The sequence below is a fragment of the Neodiprion fabricii genome, chromosome 3, assembly GCF_021155785.1.
Source record: "Neodiprion fabricii isolate iyNeoFabr1 chromosome 3, iyNeoFabr1.1, whole genome shotgun sequence".
Taxonomy (NCBI): Eukaryota; Metazoa; Arthropoda; class Insecta; order Hymenoptera; family Diprionidae; genus Neodiprion; species Neodiprion fabricii.
Genome location: NC_060241.1, coordinates 25681637 through 25704239, shown reverse-complemented (window position 1 = coordinate 25704239; position 22603 = coordinate 25681637). Strand labels below are relative to the sequence as shown.

Sequence of the window (22603 nt, the reverse complement as noted above, 5' to 3'; positions counted from 1 at the left end):
TTGCATCGGAGAGCTCGCGACTCGGTGTGGCGACCTGTCAGAGGATCGAGGCGGCACCGTAATTGGCTTAGGGATGACCACGTGGTGCAGTCGGCACGGAGGGGATTGGCTGTCGGCTCGGAGGCGAAAGCAGTTTTGTTCTAGTATTTACCGTAGAGTAAACCGAGTTTACTCTTCGGTTTACGTTCATTGTTTGACGCATTTGACAGCCACGACGGCTGGCGATGGTTCGTGGAGCGAGTCGCGCGTTCGTCGCATATCCAGGGATTTATATCGCAACAGGTGTGGTTTGTGCTTCGCGGATAATAAAATAATATGGCCGTTTGTTCGTGAGTGAGGTGCGACACTTACCTGCGTTATTTAACGCCAGTATCCGCGCACTTGTGCCCCTCCGGCAGCGCACGTAGCATGCCTTGCGGAAAACAAGTGTGGAGGAGGAAGCTGTACCCTGAAAACAAGTGAATACAAACATACCCACCCCGGATCTGCGCCGACGATGCGGTCGGTCACGTAGCGCGCCTACGAAACACGCCGAGGAATGCGTCTCGATGCATGGAACGCAGCAGGTAAAACGCACGTTCGCTTGTCGGCCGATATCTACATCGGCTCCTAAAACGCGCGTCACCCGCCGATCGTCCAACACTGCCCAATTTCATGTTAAGCATTCGCGTTATTCACCCCGCTGCCGGCTAGAGCGCGATTGATTAAAGCGTATTCGATGCGTCGAACGGTAGTTGAAATCGCTGCGATCGATGTCTCGCCGATTCGCGTTTGTTTTCTTTTTAAACTCGGTCGCGCCGTTGCGCTGTGATGGTTATTTTCGGCGCACTTCACCCCGTTCGGTCAAACTTTGTATCCGACTCCATCCTGTGTGAATCATTTGCGCGAAGGAATATTTATACATAGACTTTCAAAAGCTGCCGGGTTATCGTCGAAAGACTTATGTGGCGATGATCGCGGATCGGTGATCGCTGCACGTTGGTGAGAAAATAACAAACGGAACGTCCCAACTCGAGAAAGAATTTAATTAATTGTCGATCGTTGGTCAGTTCTAAAGTTCAGATTTACGTCCCCCTGCCATTTATAATCAAAGCAAAGCTTCGATGTTATTTATTTCGTAAGGTTTCCGCGATCCGGCGACGTTGCACAAGCGCGTATTTACGATGCCGCAATCGTCAACGCGATTCGAAAAGCTCGTTTGTTATCGCACGTGTTGCTTTGTAACAACCGCGCGTTACAGCATTTTCCTCCTACTCTTTTCTTCGCACTGTTCCGACCAATTTCTCGTCGATAAACATCTCCGTGTCTTCTACGTTATGCACGCGGGATATGTCGGGTGTATATTCTCGCCTCGAAACATACGTAAATACTTACACGAGATTCGGCTTAACTGTACTTCGCTTTGAGCCGTGTAGTATAACCTATAACCATCGTGTGCGTGTGACCATACATGCAACCGAGTTGTTACGGTAAACTCGAGAGCACGTTTCACCTTCTGTGACGGACTTGAAAAATTATCGGTTCGATAACAATTGAGACTTGGTTGCGTCTAAATTATTACCGGGGCCTGACCGTGAAACCGAAACAACTCGAATTTCCGTCAACGATAAGATGACAAACGATGACGGTGACAGCCTGACGGCATATATAATATTTCACAGCTGATAAGAGAGAAATGAGAGGTAAGGTGAGACGCGGGTAGAAAAAAGATTTGTCGGTTTAATCAGATTTTCGTTGCAATTCGTGTTCAGTTATTAAAGACCTGTCTTCTGATTTTACGATCGGAGATTTTTAATCAGATTTTATTATCAGTCTCAATCAAATATGATGCTTCTCGTCTTTTTCACGGATTTTATTCGTTTGTTTTTTTTTACAATTCTCTTCCAGTTGAATAAATATTGTTGGTCGGAAGGCAGTGTGGAAAGGAGAGCTTGCGACAAAATTTTGTTCTCGGTTTTTATCAATTTTTCATAATTCGATCTGCGTTCGTAGAATGTGATGTAAAGACGTATTGTTATACGAATCGGTAAAATTGGTATCGAACTGAAATCCGCGTTGATGTATCTAATTCATTCTTCATTGAAAGAGAAAAGGTTTCCGCAACAATTGACAAAATTAATGCTGATTCATATTCAATCGGGTTTTACTGGTTTATCTTGTTTGCTATGCGATTTTTTTTCAAGGTATGTATTAGAGAAATTATAACAAACGTCAGGGCTTCACTTGGAATTCTTGTGCACACTTAATGCACAAAATAGTGTATAAAATCACTTGACCTTAGACTCATTTGAATTAATGTTTTTTTTTTTCAACGTTTAGTCGCAAACACAGTTTTAGAAATTGGCAAAAAAAAAATTCATGAAACGAAGGACGAAGTTTAAACTTTGTGAGGCCTGTTTTATAGATAGTCGGTTATCAATCGATAACCCGGTTGTCTTGAATGTGACAGTATATGATAATTTTTCAGATTGATCGTTCATTTCATCCGAATTGTTCGTTCAAAGAAGCATCTTGTATAACATGAATACTGAAAAACTTGTGTAGAATAATTTATTGCCTAAAACGTCGTGAGCTTACGATTAGAGATGGAAGAATTATCGAACTTTGCATTTCAGTCATATGAAATGCTTAATTGTACTTTATTCTGAGATAAAAAACGTTGAATATTGTAGAATATCGAAATCGGGAGATTTTTGTTATTTTGCTGTTACTCTCAATTTCAGTTTCGAACCTCCCTAATTTTTCCTTACATATAGAGAAGAATAGTTCGTTTAGTCTATTTGATTTGCTTCGGGTATTTTCCTGTTGATTTAAATAAAATCACCTTTCGTTTCACGATAAAAATATTTTCCCTGATTACTACTGTTTTTATCTTTTTCGTCTGCTTTATTGCTGAATTTTTATACCGAAAGGAAATGATGAAACTTATAGTTAGTCGATTGAGCGTTGATGCATTTTTTGTTTTTCTATTGAGCAGATATCATTAAGTCGTTTATAGAGAATCGGACAGGTTTAACAAACTTCTATTCTGAACTGACCGATGACTATTTTGACTCTTACAAATCGTTCTAACAACATAATTTTAATTCGCCACTCGACGCGTAAGAATTTGAAATCTCATACCATGTTTCGAGTTGGCTTCCCCGCCTTGCAGACGAAAATTGCAGACGACCAATAGAATTCAGTGCTCTCCGGCATGCGTAGTCTCTAATTCAGCCTGTTAAGTTTCACCGTATTTGTAAAATGTACCCTTTAGGGTGGTACTTAATATGGTCATTTTTTAATTTTGGGCAGAATATCTCGAATAATCTCGAAATAATTTTTTTCCTGAAATGTACAACCGAATGCCCAGGCTCTTATTTCAATCCTGCAGAGAATAAGTTCAATTCCAAAGCCTTCGAATTTACCTATTTGAATAACAGAGGTTTGTTAGTGCATCGCGGTTAATTCATTTATTAATTTTTTTTTTTTTTTTGCAACAACAAAACTAGAGGTAAAAAATTTACCAAGTTTCAAATTGCTTGACGCAACGGTTTGGTAAGAATAAAAATTTGTCTTACTGTTATTCAAATAGGAAAATTCAAAGGCCTTGGAGTAGAACATGAAACTGAGATAGGAGACTCGTGTTTTGATTATATTTCTTCAAATATATTTCAAACTACTTTACCCCATAGGGCAAAGAAAATTCAAGAACGACGACATTAAGTATCACCCCCACAATACACCATACTCGTTAACAGAGTCCAAGAATTTGTCGCGTGATGATGATGCATGTACATATATGCTGCGCAGGAGATATGAACGAAGCAACGAGCGAACCGGTGACCCTGCAGCAGGAAACCACGACAACGACGACGACGACGACGGCGTCTGGTTCACCCTCAGCCTCGGAATCGGGGATGGAACTCGGGCTGAACTCGTGGTTTCCGGCCTACGGCTTCCACGCTCCTCAGATGCAGCTGCAGATACACTCGGCGAGCCATTACCAGCCCAACTTTCAACCTACGCACGAAGATCCACGCTCCAATGGTTCGTGTCCCCCTTCGTCTATTTTGGCCAACGAATTATCCCCCTTCCAATCCCCTCGGGCATATAGCCCTCTCTTTATTTATCTGCAACACGTGTCCAGGCATATGTTGTGTTTACCGCTACAGAGCTCGGCACTAGGATAGACTTTGTTGTAACAATGCGGCATGTCAGCACTGGCCTGCACTTTCTACTCGAGTGCCCTCCATCTTGCACGATCCTCGCGAGGTATTTGGGTTCGCTATCTCTCACTTCGTGACTTTACACCCTCCTCCTCTCCGAATTCATTGTGCAGAGGAATTATTCTTTTTACCGACTAGAGAAATTATTTTTAGATTTATTTATTCCACATAGCTTTGACTATTTTCAGGTTTCAACGTTTACTGATAAAGACAGAAGTTCGGGGTAGAAAATTAAAGCGAATTTTCTAGTTTTAATCAAAAAATCGAGCCACGTGGTGCTGTTCTATTCGATTACGGTCGTTCGTAATATATTTTCGCGTATATATTGGGGTAATTTGATGCGGGTGTAACAAGAAATTAATCTTGAGTCGTTTACCTGAAGTAACGCAGTCAAGAAAATATGCGCTTCTCTGCTGCTTCTTGAAGCTCGAAGCACATAAATCTGAGTTGACCCATGGGTGGGCATAAATTTGACTGTTCCGGTCACTGGTTGTGCCATTACAACGTACATTTGGTTTCTTTTCTCTTCAGTTCCCCTTCATCCTCTCGCCGAGTACTAAAGCGTATAAATATACGAATATACGGGCTAAAGGATTTCCGCGCTAATGGATTTTACGCGTGTTCCGTGTACCTGCTTATTGCGTATTTCGAGCGCAGCTCACGGAATTAAAGAGGTATTAGATATTTATACTGCACGTTGTATTATATTTTTATTTATTTGTTTCGATTAAGGATGACCGGGTCTCACCGTGTGAATCTAAAGTTAGGAAGAGAGAGGAGAATAATAATATTACATCCGCTGATGACAGTGAAAACGAATGAAAGAATAACATAATATGAAATTAAGATGAATTTGATCGGATTCGGCTATCACAAGCCAAGATATCAACAACTTGTGAGAAGGTTTTATAATTAAAACTTTCAAAGCGAATATAAACTCTGTTGTTTTTTAATACAGATTCCAAAGTTGTTGGTCTCATTTTTTAACTGAGAAATGGTGTGAATATCATTCAATAAACCTCAGAATATAGTAACATTTATCCTTGATTTTGGTTAAACCGTGAGAGTATTCGCGATATTAAACTACTTTCAAAACTTATGTTCTATGCCTATATGTATCGCAAACGCAGATCTCTGTCGAGTTTCTGAATAATCTGCGAACGTGTCGGTTTTATGCTCTGAATATTTTCCTCTCTTTTTCCTTCTTATTCTCCCCTTACGATTCGCAGTAGGAGGTATCATTATTCCGGTTATTCCCATAATAAACGGGTGTAATAACACCATCACCACCGATGCAGCAGCAGCAGCAACAGTGCGGGAAAACATAGCAGCAGTTATAGTATTTGAATTTGCATATAATTTCACGTTGTTATAATGCCGAATCTGGGCTACTTTCTATAATTGTGTGTATACGCACAGAGAATGAGCTAATGAAAATTATACACTCGATTCATGAGGCTTGTCATCTATATAAAACGCATGCACAGTCCGTTACAAGGTATTTCAATCAAATTATTATCCGGTATAATATAGGTATTAAATTTCTGCGGAATCATCGCCGGAACTAACAACCTTGCTTCTATATGATCCGTGAATAAGGATTACGAAGTTTACCTCATTCCCACAGCAAAGTCGTGCAGATCGTACAATCGTGCCAACGACGCTGTGATATTAAAAATAAACCAACGCAACAACAACGATGATTTTCATCGTTCCATGGCAGGGAATCAATGACCGGCGACAGCTAGTCGATAGAGCTTGAAATTTTTATCAATTTCAATCGCTGATTATTATCTGGATTGTATTATCGGAATAGATGGGTACACTGTAAAAAAAATATCTTGGCCTAGACTTATACGAAACACGAATTGCCGTCAATTCGACATTGTTGGTGTCCGCGTAACAGTATTTGGTGCTAAATTTCCGGATCGAGCTAAAAAATTGTTCCACGTAACTTTGCATCGGCTAATTTTTACATCAAATTGTTTACAACGCATGTCTCGACTCGGAGCTGTTTTAAAATCAATGTCAATACAGGTGCTCAAAATGTCAGAGAAAAAGATAAGGAGAAAGAGGAGGAAGAGAGAGACGTTGCAGGTTCTTTAAAATTAAAATTCGAGATAGCCGTCTACAGGTAGGTACGTACATAAGCAACGGGACCTTAGCTCGGCTACAAGATCACGTTTTGCCTTACATCGCGTTGGTACACCAGTGGTGGTGCGGCTACTGCCCGTCATTCCTTCCAGTATTACAGCCCTACCGAACAGAAGATACAACGTGTCACGATAAACGTACGTGATTGCGGGTAGTAGCACCTGTTGCTTCGTACACGCGTCGCTCGATTCGCCATCTTTTACGTATCTCTGACCACGCGGTACAAAATTTTCGACCAATTTTTTGCAGCGAGACGAAGAGTGGGGGAGAAATTGAGAGTAAGGACAATTGGAGTTCCATTTGGAAAAAAGGGATATAGCAATTGTTTGAATTCGTGCTGCATTCATTTGTGTCGATACGAGTGAAGTTTGCAAAATTTGCAAATGTTAGTTTAACGGATTTTGAGAAATAAAACGCTTGAACATTTTTAAACAGTTCCACAAGGTATCTGGATGCATTGTCTTGTTCCACGGGTCGAAACGTTACTATCGCAAGATCGCGGTAAGGTTCCGTTTCCTGCGAATAACGGTGCGTGTTCCTTACCACGTCGTACCTTGATGAAATTAGAAACTAACCAGCATGATAATACAAGTTGATGGAAGTACTCAGGGAGATGGTCGGGCCCACTGATTCACGGGGGTTTCACAATACTTCGCGTTACTTCACGAAGATTCGACAATATTTCGTGATAGTTTGGTAGATACGGGGTTTTATAGGATTTCATAGGAATTCGAGTCGTTCAGCAAACGCTGCTTTTTATTGTACGATTATTATCGAAAGTATGATGTATGCGAATAAAGAGCGGTTGGCAATTAAATCCAACAGCAGTTGCACGATCAATGCGTCCGATACCTTCGTTGGAGGAGGAGGCGAATTCTTGGCAGTTAAGTTACGCGATGAACAAGTATAACGCGAACTGTGGTTACGTGAGTATCTACGTAACGCAGTTTCGAAGAACAGCAATGCACATTGCGTTGAAAAATTGCACACTTGCCGAAGCAATTAAAATGCATCTGCGTGAGAAGCGAGTCGAACTATCCGCAGTTTGTTCGATGATCGTAAAGTCTTGACACTCGTCAGCCACGCGGTGTTATGTCATCGCCGCCAACTATTAAAATTCTATTCTCACACTCGTACGTACCGCTATTATGCGCATGCGCTTGTCACATATACACGTGATAATTGTTATCCCATCGAATGATCGAAGGAACGTATAACGTATACGTAGACTTATTATACGTTTACGTTTTGCGTGGGCATGCCAGCATTATACCGTAGGCCAATGAAAATAATCAAAGAAATCACTGATCCTTGATTTATTTACACAAAATCCCACGCTAATTTCTAAATAACGTACGCGAAATCGAATTTCGTATATTTTCGATAAACGACGATGCGGTTGTCATTTTGGTTGAGGATTTTCAATCCTTCAGGGTATTTCCTACGATCACGTTGTTGTTCTATTCAGCTGATTCCAGTACAATGATTTTTCTGAAACACCCTGTTCAGTGACTGGGCTTTTCTACAGGATCAAAGATAAACTCAATGTATTGAGGAGTTTTCGACGAAAGGATTAACATTCTTTAAGCACACGTACATTCCTAACTTGATGCCGTTTAGTTGAGATAAAGTCGTGCGATATGTCCTGGCTCAGAGTGACGAGACCAGTTTCCGACTATTATGGCTACGTATGGCTTTAAAAATATATGCGTTACTGTTACGGAATAAAATAACGGGGTTCGTTGAGCGTAAAGAAATGATCCAACAGGCACATGTAAATTCAGCAGTGAAAAATGCTTTCATTGGCGATACGTGTTTCTAGATAGAAGTCGAAAAACAGGACTGTTTTTATTATAATACTGGTTGACGCAGAAACCTTACTCTTCTTTTAACACATGAAAGCTTTTATGCGTCGTTTATCTACGAAGCTACTAGATCAGAAAAAAGGGCAAAACGGATGATTTCACCCTTGGTAAAAATATGTATTATATGTATTATATACATTTTTCGTTAACATTGGACTCGCGAAGATAACTAAACGTGAAAATAGAGGAGTTAAGGAGGTTGGTGAGTTTGAAAGAGGGATGTGGTTAACTTGTCGAGATATAAATGTACATCGCACGCAATCAAGCTTATGGCAAATAATCAGCAAGTGTATAATTTCGGAATTTTCCTTTGATGTACGTCGCTGAAAATAACTCGATTGCTATTCTTTTTTTACTGTTGCGTAATTTTTTTATGGTTAGAATATGCATTTACAGCGATGGTGTAAAATATTTTTTACTCATACAATATATTTTAACGTCAATTGCGACGAGAATTTTTATACGAATATCAACGTTATTTACTCCGTTCCTGAAGTAGCACGTGGTTATTGAACGATTAGAGTATCGAGAAGATTATAAATAACAATATGTTTCTTGCCTTTGTTTCTCCACAGGCGATAACACCGCAACGAGTCTTGAGTAGTATCATCATCGGAATAACTCTTTTACAACATCTCACTAACCATTCTGTCATCATTATACCAATTCAAATATCGATTGATCTTATTTCAAATCTTCGAAATAGTAACCAGGTATAGTTGTCGCAGATTTTTGAACGTGCAATTTAAATTTAGAGATAAAAAAAAATGAAAAATTTCCCGCCACGTTATTTATTTTTATTTTCATCTCTCGGTGCACATTTAGTTAGGAAACCATAAAAGAATATCGTGGATCAGCGGTTTACAAATCTCAATACCACTTCGAGATTTCTCGCTCTAAAATTGAATCTCGAACATTTTGCATCGGGAGAAGAAAATAGAGGAATAAAAATACCGAAACCCGAAGTCTCTTTGGAGTAAAAAATTTTGACTAGAATTTCCTGCGTACATTTGTCCGTATTTGCTTGCCAATACGATGACTCAGTGCTAGTTAAACTTTACTTAGGTCTTTAATTGAGCGATAAATTCCACAAGGCTCGTCGTTACACGTATACGTTATACGCCCACCGCGTACATCGCATTTGTAAACGTTCGGTAAACAACCAGTATCCGTAAATGATTCTTTCTAATTTTAACTCTATGAAATGTATATACGCATTGTATGTATAAGCATGGACCGTTTAACTAATCGCGAAAAGTTGCCGATTGATTCGCGTTTCGATATTTGTTCTAGTTACTACTGCATATTCATCGTTTTCATACGCGCGACGAGGTGCATCTTTTTGCCTCCGAATTGCCTATACACGTATCTAGTTATCTTCAAAGATTTATCGCTGATCCTGACCCCTCGACTCGCTCCTGAATACAAATATTCCCCGATTATAAAGTCAAGTGTGACAAATACGGAACGATCCATAGTGAATTCGTGATTATACCTATACGTTTATAATACAAGAAACGAAGATCAGCTTTTCTTATCGTTGGCTCTCGGTTTTATCTCATACAAGCCACTTTTTCCGACAGTTTGGTCCGTCATTCTCTACGAAAAAATTCATTCGGCAGAAGTCATAGAGATGTAAGAAATCTCTACGGTAGAAGTATTCGAGTAAGCGAATCGCACTTATAGAACTTTGCTGGAAGACTTGAGTTCGATAGCTTCTTGATTTATTACAAAAAAAATGTATATAAAATGAAAAAAATTCTCTACGCAAGCATAGATTTTGGAATGATCGTATACGACCGAGGAATGCTGCAGTGAGGTTTACGTAATCGTCATTTGAAGTTGAGAACTATACGTATTTATGGTTGGTTGAAATGCGAAGCTGAAGCAGGCCCCAAATATGGAACTCTCTTGAGATGATATTTTTTTATTCTCTTATCCAAACAGCTGCTGCCTACGTGAATTTTTCGTGCTGTTCAGGATCACACACCGCGCAACTGCGCAAATATGCAGGATAAATCAAAATGCCGAATTCATATATTTATATAGATACTCGTAGCCCTGAGAAATATTTCATCTGTTACAGTTTACTAAAATATTATAGTAAAATACGTGTGGTTTGTATCCGGAGCGATATTTTCAATACCAAACAGATTCTTCTCTGTTAACCTATGCATGGATTTCGTACACCTACGTTCGAAGCTAATTGTTTTGCGCCCATGTTTAATTGCTCTCAGGTCAGGAATCGTAACACATGTGTGCGCGATGTGCGATGTGTCGTATATATATACGTGATATAACCCGAGTAACGCAAGTTTCCACCTCTGCTCTGCACTCCTGCACGACTTCCTGGACGCCTTTCACTTTTTGTTCGCTACGTACGGTGCCCAATATTACATTATACACGTACATAAATCATCATTCGCTGAACCAAGTTTCTTTCGAGTCTGCATGTATCCTTGACTCCTTCAGAATTCATCAAATTCAATACTGAACGTCGTAACGATTAATCGTTCTATGAAGGTCGGCTTCGATGCTCATCGGAAGATTAAGCATAATTTCTTTTCAACTTAATTACGTGCTACAGATAGTTGTATTGAAATCAGTATCGTTTTATAAATGATATACGAGATGTACGAAAAAACCTAAAAATTTTTTGGCACATTTAGTATCGGTAACAGCTAGAAAACTAATTTTCATTTTCCACCTAGATGTATATTTTTCGATTATGGTAAAAAATGAAATTACTTAAGGACTGAGCGGTAACCGGAACTAAAAATTTCTCTCAGTGTAGTTCCTTCAAAGTCATTGTAAAAATAAGAAAAAAAAATGATTTTTTCCCCAGTGTTTCGTTACGGTAACGTCGCTAACTAATTATTATATATTAATTTTAATATAATTATTATTAATAACTAACGTCGCGTAATTGTGCCGCACTCCTCATCAAATACACGATATGGTTGTTCCAGTAATATCATCGTAATGATTTTCCTTTTTCAACTCTATCGCATACATGTTTGAATAATTTCATGTAAATACGGTTGACTTCGGGGCGTCTGTAACAACAACAACGACACCGGCAATAATAATAAGCCGCGATTGAACTTTCGCTCAGATAATTATTATATTTTTCGTTGAACTCGTTGCTTCAGCAGGCACTGATGAGTTCGAATTTACGAGTTGCATTCTCTAATGTATTTGCACCCTCTTCCCAAGGGAATGTCAAGGATGCTGGTCGTTAACGGTGGGCTTATTGCACGACGTGCACATGGTGTGACCTCGATAAGAGGAGGTACCTCGGAGGTATACGAAAGCCATGGCACGTTGTGCGAAGTAGGTGCGCGGAAGTGACGGTGGCGATATATAGAAGCCTTGAACCGAGCTGGCTGAACCGTGAACCGTGAACCCTGAATCCAGAGTGTTACTTTTCCACACACACATACACACACACATAAAAAGGGCATCAAACCCACGGAATGCGCCACACGCTATGCGGGTACCGTATCCCTCTTTCTCTCTCTCTCTCTCTCTCTCTCTTTGACTTTATCCCATGGCCAACAGCGTGCTGGCGCATCCTCTATTAGGCCAAGCTACAGAGATTTAGAGTAGGCATTTTGTGTAAAAAGTGTTAGAAGAAAACCAGCTGTGCCATTGTTTGTAAAATAGTTCCATATGATATAGTGAGATGTTTTTCACTCGACTTTGTTATATATAACTTTTTTATTAACAATTTTATGCAAAAAATCGCCTTTTTTTTAGTTTTTTGCTCATAAAATTGAAACTATCAGAGTAATCGTGACGGTGTCGATAGTAAAATTGTAGGAAATGAAAGGACGAAGAAAATGAAATGTCGGACGACTCGATCGGACTCTTAGTTTCGGAGAAAATCGGAAAAACCCTGCCAATATGGAGTTTTTTCAAAAATTCATAATTTGGTTATTTTTTGAGTTGTAGCGTAGATCCTCCGGTCAGTATTAATTATTGATATAAACTTTATATGTGCGAAGAGCAGGAACTGTCCGATGCGTAGTTTTTGATCCGTGGCCATTTGAATATTTTACTATGCAATTTTCCAGCAGACCTGAATGCGACAGGTATGGTCCGATTTTAATTTCCAAAAAAAATTTTGAATGTAAAATTCTCATACTACGAAACGTTCATCTTGGTTTTTCATTAAAACGCTGAGAAATATGTTAAAAATAAAGCTGAACCTCACGAAAAACTGAGAGTAGTTGAAGAGTCGGGGTAGAGCAGCAAGCAAGGAGAGGTATGTATATATAGTAATACTGTTGCGCCCAGCATATTTCACGATCTTTTCATTAGAATATTTCAGCAACAAATAGGAATATCCGAACTCATTTTTTTTTGTTTCCGGGGTATTTCGTTCCGAGAAACACGATTCTCCAATTTATACATCCCATCCATATTAATTTTCCTCCGATATAATTCCATTGAAAGTAATGCAGCTTTTCCAATCATTCGTGTCGATTCACCGAAATTGTAAATACAAAATCGATCAAATACACATGCAATCCAAACACATTGATAGTAAACTTTATAATTATATAGTCTGTAATGAAACATTGTGCATGTTTCGAAGTTGAAAGTAAGACAGGCCTTATTTCGAAGTAAAGTTTACTTCTTTGTTCAAAAATCGTTCGTGTATCTCGTCCCTGTTTTTTATACGACCTTAACTCCGTTTCGTCGCTACCTTACGGCTTGCGTCAACCGTAAACCGTAACTGTTTCCCGACTCTGGAGGCAATATTAGATACCTATGGATCTGATGCCCGCTCCGTGACGGATGCCTTGCATACCGGTAATGAGAGAGATTTTTTTCTCCCCATCTTCCTCTTCAACAATAATCGCCTGGAGGTTATACTGCCTTTGACGATGATGATAATTTCCGATCGTGTTGCCTCCGGCGATTCTTTAATATATCATATACGTTATATATATATACGTATATGTCATGTATTTCATTGCGTACACCTACACAGCGTGTACAATGCACATTATTATAAAATATGTCGCATTCATTTTCCTCGTGGAAAGATAAATCTTTCTCTCCGCACAGTGAAAGATGAAGAACGATCGGTGTGCATTAAAAGGAAAAGTAAGAATTGACGGAAGCAGTCAATTGCATGCGATACGGTGGAAGCAAAGTACCCTGATACGCTGATATGGACCCGCCTTATTTAGGTCTGACATTGGGGTCGGTTTAACGATGTTTAATTGGATCAATTAACTCGGTTCTATCAACCATGCAGGCGCGCATTTGACCCGACGCTTCGGTCGTTTAGAAGATAGGGAGACGGAAGATCTTGTATACGAGCTTTTAAGGATTAATCGGACGTACCGTCTGAATCAAAAATTAAGATGGGAGAGAGATAAAACCTTGAAAAAATCTCCAGCAATCTTATTTGCGCCAATGATGATGATAACTAATGAAACAACATTTCGATCACGTGATAGAAACGAATCTGAGGAAATTCGAATGGCACAAGTTGTAATGACATCGATTTGAGGAAAGTTTTTACAATCGCAACGTTCAAAATAATTAACCTCAGCCTGGTTTCTCTGATTTTATTCGTATTTGTACAGATTTATTTCTATTGCATATTAAAGATATCGTTTTATTCACGTTCATCATTATTGGGACAGTTAGTAACGTTAATGGAAATATTTTACAGATTTATTTTCTTTTTCTAACTTTTCATGACGATAATCCATCCGATTCGTCATCAAAGTTCCGGTACGTTGCACAGAGAAATCTACATTGATTCAGGCAAAAAAGATATCGGATCGTCGTGCAAAAGTAAATTTTCCTTCGTCGATTCAAGTCGGCGCATTAAAGTCCTGAAATTCCGTGGCATGGATGAAAATTCCGGCATTCTACTGTTTTTATCGTGCATATAATATCGCGAATAGGAATTTTCTCGCTCTTCACTTTTTTTCGTATTAGAATTTATTATATTCTTTATTGTCTCCCACAGAAAATTCCTCCGCGGCAGCCGCAGCGGAAAGCCCAACATCTATACAGCGATTAAAGATCGTTAACGTGCACAACCATTAACACACTTTTCACGCGCTTATAAACCGAACGTCTGCAACTGTATTATAAATAAATTCAAATACATCGATCGCTATAACAAAAATTCACGGAAAGTCATGGAAAATTTTTTACCATCATTTTCCATTCTTCTCAATTTATTCGTAAACTGTGGCTGTCGTTTAAGAAAACGGGAAAAGTTTACCGAAACTTGTATAACATTACGATACAAGGCTTATTTTTCTACCATCACATTCACTTTTGACGTAGATTTCTCGACGATTTTTTATCATCCGATTTACGATTGGCAAGAAATAGCTTCTGTAGTAATTTTGCACTCGCGGATTGGAAATGTGTAGTTTTTAATTTCCCCTGTTTCCATCAGAGTCAGCATGCTACTGTTAAAATCAGGTCAATTTTGACGGTTTATCGCGCTCTATTTCTTACGAAAGTTTATCAACTGAAACTTATTCCGTTCGTTTTACGTTCCCTTATTCCTCCTTATAATTGAATGATAAAGTCTCTTTCTCGTATCCTACCACGACAATTGATTATATCGTAGTTTCTTCTTATTTACAGACGCTCTGCTTGTACGGCAGGTCGAATTTCTGGAGACGATCCTCGAGGAGACGTCGGACGATCTCCAAAGCGACTCGGACCGAAGCGGGACAGCTTATTGGCTGGGTTCTGATTCCGAAACGGAAAGTGTCATTCACGTACGAGCTCGTCACGCAGGTAAATAGCGAAATTGCACGTTCCGTACTTGTAATGATGGCTGCACGTTCTTACCTATGCAAGGTATATAATAACATCCGAGTCAATTACGCTGTGATGAATCAGCCGGTGACTTTCATGCGGAAAATTCATACTGTGACTGTAATACCAAAGAAAGAGAAAAAATCGGGTTACAAAGAGGGAAACTTTAACCGTATTAGAAACGCGGGTTGACCAACCCTTGAAATCTGGTGCATCTGTGCACCACTCGTGAAATCTTATGAAATCGTTTGAAAACTCTGAAATCCTGTGGAATATTATAAAATTCTATGATTATTTCACGGTGAAAATTCCTTCTTTTCTAGGTAATATAAAGGACGGTCAAAAAACCGAACGGTGATAAATTTCACGATGATCGTAACACGGCTTGATTGCATAAAATGTTGCAAGATGCTGCAAGCTATATATTTACATATCGCTGCCTATCTTTAACAGGCAGTTTGTTATATTGGCCGTTGAACAGCGCGGGCAACATCCGGCTCAAGATTGAGAATCAGGAGAGAGAAGAAAAAAATACTACAATACATGTCGAATAGATCGTTTGCTCCAAATTTTCCTTTTTCGTTCTTTTTCTCCCTCGGTAAAATGCAATCAACGATAAGAAAAGGACGTCGGCCTGTCCACAAGATCGGTTGACATCACTCGTTCAATTTTCTTATCGATTACACATGAATCAAATTCAGTTTGCTTCTGCACCGATAATTACGGTCCTTCTTCGCTACTTTCTCAAATATATTCACTCGCAGTTGACAGCTGCAAACTTTTTTACATCTTTGCTCTACATGCGAAAGAAACCAGACATGTTATTTATATTTGTTCGTGGCAATTTGCACTCGCTTCTTATTACGTGCAGCATAAATTGGTACAGGTAGATTATATTCTCAGGTGTTAAAGAATGATGTTATTTTCTCTCACAATCTCTGCCAACTGCTGCCAGCAGTTACTTCGTATAAAACTCGTATTTTGCTCGTTATATGATGTATCGAGTGAACGCGCGTTGCCGTCTAACGATAAGCAGTCGAGAGAAAACGTATTATTCAGACGTCTGGGAGTAACTCGTGAGTAACTTCGAACGGATCAACTTCTTATCCTTTCAAAAAATACGATGGAAAGATAACCGTATCTTTAAATATCAAATGAAACGAAGCAAATGTTTTTTTAAATAAATATTCGTTGCGTATAATGATTCAATCAATTTACGGAAATATAAGTGTTTTACATTTGCTCGGCATTCCAAATTAGCAAAATTCACCGATTTGTTCATCCAAGTACTTGGAACTAAACTTGAACATATCGTATGTTCATTTAACCAGCTTTGAAAGTGTTCAGTTTCGCCACCTCGGTGGTTAAATACACCCTGAATAATTCAGAGTTAGAATTTACACTGGGGGGAAAAAGAATTTATACGGAGCGAAGACTTGCAAAGTTTCGAATTCCAAACTTTGACCTTTTGCCACGTGAAATGAAGCTCTTTTTTTTTTCTTTTTTAAACAAATTATGAGAGAAACAAATTTTGAACCGCTTTTGCAAACTTTGAATGTACAGATGATTATTGAAAAGTTTGTTGAAATCGCTGTAGGAATCTGGAACAAATGTTCTTCCCTTGTAATGACTGATATTCTGATTTCTACATGCAACGAATGAATTGTGGCTTTGAACTCTAGTCTTACGTACCTCTAACAGTTCGTCGTATCGAGGTCAGGAGGGTGAGATAGTACGAAGATCATCAGTTTGTCGGTCTTTGGCTGCCGGCTGAATCACACCATGTACAAAAAAAACAAATAAAATAAGAAAATTGTCTTTCATCAGCAGTAATAATGAAGAATCGTTTTTACGTTTGCGGCCTGAATAACAAACTGCAACGTTTCATTTCTGCATGAACGTAAAAAAGGAAAGAAAATCAAAACTTTGCCCAGTGTGCAGAAAAAATATGCGTTTCAAAGTCTGTATTACTTCGTTACATCTTAGGGATCATGAGTCGATATTGAAGAACGATAGCTTCGCGCCGGAATTTGATATGCTCAAAAATCCGTTCTTCATATCAACGTTCATATTTTTCATAAATAAAACTCTAATACCTTTCCGATTGGACCGTCTTATGAGTCAAAAAATCTCCGAGGAACAGGAAGTTACGGAGAGTTGATTGTACAAAATGCGTTTTGAATTTTTTTCTCAATTCTCGATCTCTATGCGTCGAGATAAGAGAGAGATTCTTTCGTAGACCGCTGACGGAATATGGCTTCATAGTTGACTGGAGATAAGTTGTTAAGTGCGGCTCGGAACGCGGACGAACCCACGTATAATAAATACTTGAGCGGCAACGGTTCACGGATGGAAACGCTGCGGCGAAGATCTTTAAATATTGTACAAACCGTTTCCGAGTTTCCAGGAAACAAGACAATTTTATCAGGATTGCGTTTGTTTACAACTGTCTTAACCCCCTCAATTTTCTCTCTAAGTTTATACACATGTTTTTCTCGTAGCTTATTTGAAAATGCAAAATGTCCAGTTCCTAGTCCCAGATTCGTTTTGCAAGCTTCCGCGCGCCTCGACAGGCGTTTCTATTATAAACACCATGCACGTTGCACACTCTCGTATATTCAAGTCTGTCGGTATCCAGAGTGTGTGATGTACACGATTTGGGACTTAGCCAAGTCGTTCGTGTTAAATTATTCGCGCGGATTCTGTCCTTCGTTTTGCTTCATCTTCTGCTCTGCCCAGCGTGAGTCTTTGATTAGGCAACTCTCGCCCGAAATTACTTCCTAATCGTTTTAATTAATTCACTAACTAACCGGCGAACCAGTCCACTGACTTTAAATGTGTTTGATTCAACTCTTCTTAGCCCCTAATTTTTTTTTCCTCCTTTTTTTTCCTTTTCACCCTGCTCCAAGAGTAATTGCCCTGGCGTTTTCTCGGAACGTTGAGCCGATGCTCTTATTACGCACGTAATTAATGTACCAATAGCTATAACCACGTGTATTTATATAAACCTGCAGCTAATTAATAGTATAGAATTCGATTAAACGCTTCTCAAAATAGAAATCTCTTTCGTTGCTAAATCAATGATCAGAAGCTAATCAGTTTCTATTAGTTTTTTTTTTTTTGACGATGCACTTTTTAAATGCTGATACTTCAATTTCTCAAACTAATCTTTTACCGTCTTTGTCCTGCTTTTTTTTATTTTTATTTTATTTATTTTTTTTCATTTTGGCAATAATTCTTCTCCCATCGGGCATGCAATGCGCCTTATCTTAGGCATCCAGATATCCACCGTTGATGCTAGACTCTCGACTACTCGACGCGTGACTGTAAGTTCAGTTGCATAATGTAAGGCGCTCGAGTTGCACACACTGATCTCTAGGTTATACGCTAACAGAACTAACTGGAAGCGGTATCCCGTGTTCCCCGTGTTGTTTTTCTGTGATGAATGAAAGCTGTAAGGCGGCCATGTTGCTTGTAGACAATCTGTCAAATGTCGCGGGAAATTCAAATAATCATCGAAACAGTATCGTGGGGAAAAAGAGAAAATATTAAATACCTATTAATGATTCAACTGTATGTTGACTGAAGAATATATCTTCAGTCAATAAACTCTTTAATTAAAAGTATTTTAATTAGCGAAAGTATTTTACAACTTGTAACAAGGATAATTAAAAAATAATTGACCAAATCTAGAAGCAAGTCTTAATTTTTTGCTGAAAAAAGGTGCTTTTAAAGTGGAATTACATATATCACATATTATTACGTGTAATAATTACATAATAAATTTGATCAAGTTGAAAATTAATTGAATGCCACGGTTTTACAGCGGTTGAAGTGCTTCACGAAAAAAACCACAATATTTTGCGACAAGACTAATATTTTCGCTGTCAATCTCAAAAAAAGAAAATTTTAACACGATTTCAACTTTAATCTTGAATAACTAGTGAAAGAGTTGAGTAATCAAAAAATTATAAGAGATCTTTCTTGTAAGGCATTGAATCCCCTTCAAAAAGATGTATCAAGCATTCATGTACGTCGCCTCGTTACTGACCTACAAAATTCAGAAATAACTAAAATTATTTTAGTGTGTTAAATGAATAAAAAATGAAAATTTGCGTACAGGAATCACTGCATATTAACATTAAGGGCTCAAATTGTGACAGGCGTTTTATTTCCTCTTCCTAAAAATATTCAACGTGTCTCTTCGAAAAGAAATACTCTATTTTTTTGGACCACCCTAATGCACACATGCCCGCATGTGTTCTGAAACAGTTAATTTTCTGCCCAGTCGATTACGATGACAATGGAGAATATCAGCCCGTAACATAACCCATGACCGTCGAACCTAACTCAAAAATTCCCAAGAATACAAACGATGTTACGTTTACGGAGCTCCGATCGGTTCTCGGAACTATTGGAATTGCTTCGAAGCCTAGCCCCAAAATTCTTAAATGACATAATCTAGATTTATGACATGCATCCGGTATTTGTAGGCAAGACCCTGCGAAATATTCGTATTGTTTATTGTGACAAATATGTCATAATCATCTATGACTGTGCACTGTGGTTTTGTACGAACAAATAGACTAAACGAGAATTAATTTGTAGAGATAATACGTGTTCTGGGGCACAATATATCATGTTCAAACCTCAAGCCTCTCCATTGTGAGACGTTAGCATAGGTAGGTTTGTGGCGCGTTACTCATAATCTCAGATTTACGGAGGCATAAATACCAGGACTTGCAACAAATGTCAATGGCTTTGTGTATTAATATCATGCTGACAGATCCGAACCTTCAACATTCAACGAGATCGGTTATAATTGGGTATCGATTGTGGAAATTGGAAAAAGACGGATTTAGTCGTGTCTCTCAATTGTTTTTTCAGGAAATTTTAAAAATATTATTTTGTGTATGCGTTATTACAATTAATACGTATTATACTGTTAATTCAGTATTAAATAAGAGTTTTCATGAAAAATGAATTTATTTATCGAGATAATGTGATATCACATTTTTCAACGTGCTAGTTTTATGAAACTAATAATACAGTAATTCGGTCAATATATACAACGCTCAACGTGAATATTTCAAGAATCGAGCTGTTTCGCTGAAAAATTATTATTAATTAATTCTTATACCTCAACTATCGACAATTACTGTTGAAGAATATCGTAAAACGATTTTCAGAGAACCCGTATATTCTTCTCCGCAAATTACCGATTAGCTTCATGAGGCATAACGATTTTGATTTTTCTTTGAAATAATCTGTAGATAAATTTTGACGATCTCTCACATTAATCTTATTCACTCTGCACCGTTAGCTCTGTATTGTTGTAAACTGGATATCAATTATCCTGCATTCTACAGTCCCGGTTTTCTGAACGCAGCATTAATAATACCGTACAGTGAAAAATTCTTGGAGGTTAATTGAAACTTTCTACTTTAGTAGTACAGACTCGAATCGTGATTTGGTCGAGCATTGCACACACACACACACACACACACACATTTATATAAAACAACTTCGGCTTAATTATTACGGAGATGTTGAACTTTGGCGCGTGCCGCTATCTGCGCGATTCACGTTCGTCTTAACTTTGTTTCGAAATACTGCACGTGGGTCGTTCTGTCAAGAAGAAGAGGCGCCCGATAAGACCAACGACCTCAACCACGGAATGTTAATGAGAAATGACTGTATCGCCCACGTCTAAGGATCGCGGATTACGCTGACGTAATCCAGCCTCGTCAAGCGTTGAACCGTGACACGCGAGAAATTTCGTTCAACCTTCGGAAAACGTCGGGGATTCCAGGTAACTGGAGTTTTACATTGCCAAGGTCTGTCTGCAGGCGGAACGACGTCGACGTTTGGAACGAGTCGATCAACGGTAAAAATCGCACCGTTTCGTACTTGGCGTTATTATTTATTCAAAACGACCTGCACAGAGACAAGATCTTGACTCGTGGCGTGTTTTTGAATAGAAAAATCATTTCGCATCATTTTTCGCAAGCGGCAGGCGAATAGAAGTTGATAATAACATTTCCAAACATTTTATATCTCGGATACATCCGTGTTTATAGGTTTTTGGATAAGTCGTGGGATTCTCATTTCTTCGTCGAACTGGATTTTAAACGATGATTGCGAATTTAGACAATATATTTATAACCTTTGGATGTACAAGATAAACAGATCAGAAACGTCCTTTACTTTTTAAAGATATCTAATATCGTTGAAGTGGCGTTCACCTCAAGAGTCACTTGAAGTTTGTTTCAGTGCGTTTCTTTTACTCACTTTGTTACAGATAAGCCGATAAGTTTCACGTTAGAAAAGCATATCGTTGAATTAAGTGGATAACAATCTAAATGCGATTATACGTATAACCAGTTTTTGCATTGAGAGAAATTTATTCTTTTACAGATTAGTATATCTGTACGTTCCTCAGAATATCACAAAACTTGACAAATTTTTCTATTAAAATTGACGATTGTATTAGAAATAACAGCCGTTTCTCCAACGTACGAAATTTCCTACTCACAGCATTTACAGAGTTGTAAATTAGAAATGCTACGATTTAATTTGATTTTCACTGTTTCAATGTTAATCGTTAGTTTAGAAAAAAAAAATCATTTTTTTTTTTTAAATTTATAGTCACGTAGCGAAGATTTTTATATAAAATTTATTCGTTTACTCAATTAACGTCAGAATAAAAATTTCGCAAACTCGCAATTTCTCTTTTATGTTTGGAAAAAAAAGAAAATGATCCAAAAACGAAACTGAGCAGCGTGGCAATGTGTTGAGGATAAAAACCACATCTTGTCAAGAGTTATTTCTAACAGACGTAATCATTATCAATACTCCATCCTGCGGTATTGATAAACGATAATAATGGTGAAAATCTCAAATATGGATAACATAATAGAATCACGTATGAAAGAACCTGTTTTAGCATTCTAATCTGCTATGAACGGTGAATAACGATTGTACGAATTCGCTTTTGTCCTCTGCTTATTTTGTTCTTTGTGTCATGACAGCCTGTGTATATCCAGTTGTGTAATACATACTCCCACGTAACTCGTAGTATCATATTGTTATGCGACGTAGACAATTGCACACGCAACGTATGACGATCCGCCTTCAACGTTTACTCGTTTTCACTCATGCGAATTATCCCTCCACCTAACACAAGTCCATGGTGATTGTCGACTATTATTTCCGTCTCTCCCGTGTCAGCGCGATCGGACGCGTGTTCTTATAATATATATGGCATTCTATGATAAGTCGACCAGGTTTTAATCTCACCATTTTGAATTTGGTTTAAACATTTCTAGGCGATTGGAGTGCCTCTGAAACTGCCAGTAAATATTCAAGCATTTCCATAGTTCCACGATTTTTAAAATCCTCAATAACATTATGAAACAGAACAACTTTTTGCTTTCATCATTTCAAGATTCGCCCCACAACGAGATAGTTTCTCAAATATTTTTTTCAGTACTCTGAAAGTCTTGGATAGAAGAAAATGAATGTTTCAATGTTTTTTAAGTTTTGGCAAAATTCGTAAATCTTTTCGTC

At 38.3% G+C, this 22603-nt stretch overlaps 1 protein-coding gene across 5 annotated transcripts in view; it reads left to right on the top strand.

Annotated features, from left to right (window-relative positions):
* Positions 1–22603, top strand: part of LOC124178888 — a 75752-nt gene continuing 53149 nt past the window's right edge. For 3 of the 5 annotated variants that reach the window (XM_046562666.1, XM_046562664.1, XM_046562665.1), the window contains exons 1-3: positions 4–566; positions 3793–4029; positions 14858–15013. In XM_046562666.1, coding sequence (XP_046418622.1) covers positions 539–566; positions 3793–4029; positions 14858–15013 — 421 coding nt within the window. In that variant the 5' untranslated portion in view covers positions 4–538. Of the gene's footprint in view, positions 567–3792; positions 4030–14857; positions 15014–22603 lie in introns of all 5 variants that reach the window. The other 2 variants (XM_046562663.1, XM_046562662.1) reach the window with 1 other exon arrangement.